General features: G+C 42.3%; 1 protein-coding gene across 1 annotated transcript; it reads right to left on the bottom strand.

The window, feature by feature from the left end:
• Nucleotides 1-287: 287 nt before the first annotated feature.
• LOC104598821 (phospholipase A1 PLIP2, chloroplastic-like) lies at nucleotides 288-4,758 on the bottom strand. The gene is made up of 5 exons (XM_010261056.3): nucleotides 3,728-4,758; nucleotides 2,933-3,433; nucleotides 2,255-2,314; nucleotides 1,730-2,146; nucleotides 288-1,298 (listed from the first exon to the last, which is right to left on the bottom strand). Exons 1-5 carry the CDS (start codon nucleotides 4,442-4,444, stop codon nucleotides 732-734), a joined length of 2,262 nt encoding a protein of 753 aa, XP_010259358.1. The 5' UTR covers nucleotides 4,445-4,758; the 3' UTR covers nucleotides 288-731.
• Between the last annotated feature and the right edge of the window lie 247 nt (nucleotides 4,759-5,005).

The raw sequence follows: 5,005 nt of genomic DNA, 5'->3' as shown, positions 1-5,005 counted from the left end.
AATTAAGTTCATCATTTCAAATGGAAAGCGATCCCAGTTGGAAGTTTGGACTTTGGAGCAAGGCAATTTCCAGATTTTAACTGGGAAAGAATTTAAAACCATCTTATTTGATAACAAATTAAAATGAACCAAATTCGTTTTACATGGGACTGAGACAATTGTCGCATCAGGAAAAAAACTAAAATATGTTTCTATTTTGAGAAGCAAAAACAAGTTAGTTTTGTTTCAGAAAACGATTCACGTTTTTTGTAACCATCAAAATGATGGTTTTTAAAACAAAAAGCACATATACAACTAAGAACTTGTATTTATATACAGAATTTTGTATCAACAGACTTAGCCATGTGATTGACAAATGACAATTGGTGTCCCAACTCCCAAATCCGACTCTAAAACATCAGTTACCCGTCAACATCGATCTACCTTCTTGTCGTTGGAGGTTGGACTAGAACATGAATTACACCCATTCTCAGGACATAGGTAGAAGAAAAAAAAAAAAGCAACTTCAAGCCACTTGACATTTTTGGCAGAGAAGGTTTGTTTCTTTACATGACATTTTCCTCCAGCTAGAGGAAAGAAAAAAAATCGGTATTCGTAAAACTAATGAATAAAAGAATCACCTGTCCTTAAACCAGCCAAAAAATCCTTCCACCTATCCAATTCTGAATTCCCCAGTATAACTGACAAAAACTACAGTAGAAACTATTCCCCCCAACCCCGAACCTGCAAATTCAACCCAAATTGACAACAGCAAACGTCCCTAATAGTAGTAACCTTGCAGGGAACAAGAGCACAACCATCAAATGCATGTGCTGTGATGCAACAAGCCTGCTGAATCGATTCAATGATTCTCTTCCAGTTCGTAGAATGCCAGAGAAATTTACTTGGTGCTGACCCATGTTGTTGGGTGCCACATGCCCACTCACTATGACACCATGTGGCACCACAAGGGGCCACCAAACTCGGCGGCGGTGCTCCCCCTTAGCCTTCCTTATGCGGTTGAGCTCTTGACGAATCACACCCCTCACAGACCTCAAGTAGGATTTCATGTCATGGTCTCTGTAAATGGTGCCATCGGATCCATAAGCAGACCGGTCACTAAGAATCTCAAGTGGATGGGGTGAGTTGAAGAACACTCTGTGTGCAGCTCGGAGTTCCTTCTCTGCATCAATAGAATCTGAACCTTGACACTTGAGAAGGTAAAGGCCACCACCAGAAGGGAGTAAGTGGTGGTGTGGGGATAATTTCTCATCTGGCTGTAAGATCAGAAGATCCCCCATCGGAGCATACAGCAGTTTCTGTACAAAATATGACATGAGGTTAATATTAGAACTTCTATACATAAGCAGTGTCTAAGTTTTCCTGTTTGATGCAAGTACTAGATGCATGATGCATCCAAAGCATCTGCAGTTGGCAGTATTACATGTTAAGATAGATATCAATTGGCAGGGCCGTGGTTCAAGATATCTTGATTTACAGACACGTCTTGAAACAACTAACCTATAGGAAACGGAATCTCCTCCAGATTGGTATCAGACAACTAGGTCATGACATATCGGACTTGTTAAGCTATGATGATTCATTTGTTAGAAGCTATACCAGTTTCTCTCAGAATCAAGCCAACCATTAATGCTTACAAAATCTTATACAAAATGTCACTTGGATTTGGCAATTGGCATTGCTAAATGGTTTGAATTCATGTTTTCCATCACGGAGCAAAAGATAATACCTGGTTCTTGAGACATGGATGATTACGGAAGCTAGCGTTGACTGCTCGGAGAAGTTCTGCCACACGATCAGGGTAAGTGCAAGAAAAAGCCCGGGGAACAATATCTCGGTGCATTGTAATTGCTTGAATATGATTCCTTGGCAAACCCAATTCTTGAAGCAACTGATTGCCTCCACACATGATAGATGGGGAGCCAAATGTTATGACAGGAAGTAAGGAAGAGAGTTTCACTTCTTTCCGGATTAGCAACATGAGGTTTATAAGAAGGGAAAGGCTTCCACCAAGGGAGTGTCCAGTGAAACGGAGTTTTGCTCTGTCACCACGAGACTTCAGATGGGAACGGACTTCAGGCAACATCTGTTCATAGATTCCTTTGGCAGCTTCATAGATACCCCTATGCACAAGCACATCCAGTTCCTGGGCCATAAAGGAGGAAAATTCATTTCTCTATATGGCTAATACTTTTAACATCCAAAAACAAAAAAGAACGAAATTGAGCTGCTGCTAGTGAATCGAAAATTTTACCTCAAATTGAATGGGCTCGAAGAGTAAATTTGTTTGCCAAGAAGCCAGTGATTCAGAACCCTGCATGATAAAGTAACCAAAATCCTATTAGAAATTAGAAAATACAATTATATGCATCAAGATTACAGAAAACATAGGAAAAGTCTTGACATGAGAGACTTATACTACTTATTAAATGGTATCATCAACTATAGACACCCAATAAATATACATTCCAAAGGTGTAAATGAAGGGATCATACTTAGGTTAGGTCTTGGAACAATCATAATTGTCCTCTGGCCTCTGATAACTTTCTTGATCTTAACAGTCATAAGAACATGGATACAGGTGCATGAATAAGTTAGCTGTTTTGTATAACTAAAATCATATTAAAGAGGCATTTGTTTACTAAAAAATACTAGCAGTAATACCATTTACTAAAATGTTAAAGCACTTATTTGGCATCTACTACTCGGTTGGCCAAGGATTATAAAATGAATGATTTCCAGATCGATCATTCAGAGCTTAATATTTACTTCAAAATGATTCAACATGAATTGAGGATGCATTCTATATGTAATTTTCTGAAAGGATTCAAACCACAGGGACCATATCCCAAGTTCACTAAGTTAACAGTCCTACAAATAGGACAGGATTGATAGTTACTAGTCTAACATTCTGTATAAATAATTTCCCTACCTGAATGACAAAGAATCTTGTCGCACTCTGATCATCATCACATATGAACCACTCACAAGGCGAAGAATGTGCTGAGTTCAAGTCCTTCACAACAGCTTGTTTCAATTCCTCCTTTGCTGCAACAACAGCAGTAACAGAGTTGGTAGTCGCCACTAGTGAAGCTACTTCTGAGCTCACTGTGTTGACATTGTCACTGGCTTCTGTGCACTTATCCACTGAATCCTTCCTAGCGTCAGCCTTTGAGGATTTGAAGGAAAGAATGCTCCTTGTTTGAGAATGCAAGTAAGAAGCAGCAGAGGCAGCAATCTGATATGCAGCAGAAGCACTTATGCGGTGTCCATCTTTCCTCTGTTCCCTGTCCTCTGTTTCTTCCTCAGGCTTCTTTTCTGGTTCTTGAACATGTGATGAGTTCCGCTCCTTTCCACCATTGGGTGACCGTGCTTTCTTCTCAACCGTAGAAGTAACAAAACGTAGCCCATGATACTTCAGGAGATTTCCTGGCTGAAAAGCAAAAGAAGTCAAAAATTAACAAAAAACACACAAATGATGGGCTACGTTTTGCTTTTCAGGCGAACACATTTGGATTTTGGTTGCATATATCTGCAAAGCAGGCAAATGATTTCCTGCAAACAAGGCACCAATGTGTTTGCCTTAAGCCAAATTTCTAAGCTAAAATATCCCCATTTGTGAAAATTTCTAATTATTAATCACGCAGTAGAACAGTGGAAAAGTTCAAAAGTTTGCAAATGGTTTTCTTGATTGACACTAAATAACACAAGAGCATCAAATGGGTACCTTAATTTTGGGTATTGAATAAGCCAAGTGCCCCAAATACGACATTTGGGCATACAGTTTTGCTTCTGCCAACGACACCCGCTGGAGCAATCTTGAGAACGAATCCCGATCGAATTGGAGCTCCTCTTCAGGAGCCCTAGACCCCTCACCGTCACAGGCATCGCAGCAAGAACACTCCCTGACTAGACAATTCACCGGATCGCTCTCTTTCTGCTCCTCTGGCTCCAGTTCACAGACAGAGCTCTTCCCCTGTTCCGAGTCCGAGTCCGCCCAAAGAGACCTGACATGAAGAATCTTGGAAACCCAGTTGCCCCGCCTCTCCCCGGACTGGTCGCATCCAATATCTGCTCCTTCGATGGCAATGGAATCTCCTTCCACTGCTGCATCAGCAGGGGCGGAGATAACAACGGCGTCGTCGAGGGCAATGGCGTCGTTTCGCTTCCTTCCACCAAACCAGAAAGATCTGAGGGGGTGGTACACGAAGGAAAATATGGAGCAGGAAGAGGTGTTCCGAGGTGCAGAAGTGGTAGAAGTGGAATTGTCCACGGAAATGGCATTAGTGTTGGGGGAGGCACCGCCGCCTGCAGAACGTCCGAAGGCGCTAACATGAGTGAGGTAGGTACGGCCGTCGATTCCTGCACCAGAAGGGACGGAGACCGGCGTCGGCGTGGAGAGCCCATGAATCCCCCCAACTCGGAACAGGGACAAACTATCCATTATTTTTCCTCCGTCTTCCTTTCTATTGTTCTAGTGTATGAAAATTGTAAACTGCTGTTTTTGAGTTTTCTTTTCTTTTCTATTTTTTTTTCATAAAATAGGCAAGGGAAGGGCCCCGCCGTGAAGAGGGGGAATGGTAACGTGCAGCTCCGGAGTGCACGGCGGGAGCTTCCATAACAATCTTCGAAAGACAAAGGAAGAGAGGCGTCGAGCAATAGAAGGGTGATTATTAGGTATGGGGGCCTATGGGCTGTACCCAAACCGGTAACAAACCTTTGAGTTGACACCGCGAGTTCGTAACGACCAACGACTACGAATCGAAGGGAGGAGCTGAGTTGTTAAAACGGTGTTGATGCCGTGTTGTGTTGCTGGACGTGGGACCCTTATATTTCTTAGTTGGAGGGTCCTACAGATACCGGAAAAAAAAAAATTCTGGCATCTTTCTTTCGGTAGATCTCATATAAGTGACTTACCCTTTTTCAGTTTGTGCTGGAGGATTGTGACTCTGAGTGTGAGAGTGCGACCTGTCACCTGTGCGGGCAGCCCGATACCCAACTACGA

The sequence above is a fragment of the Nelumbo nucifera genome, chromosome 3, assembly GCF_055504915.1.
Source record: "Nelumbo nucifera cultivar China Antique chromosome 3, China Antique-T2T, whole genome shotgun sequence".
Classification (NCBI taxonomy): Eukaryota; Viridiplantae; Streptophyta; class Magnoliopsida; order Proteales; family Nelumbonaceae; genus Nelumbo; species Nelumbo nucifera.
Note: the sequence above shows the minus strand (reverse complement) of the source record. Positions and strands in the feature narration are given on the sequence as shown.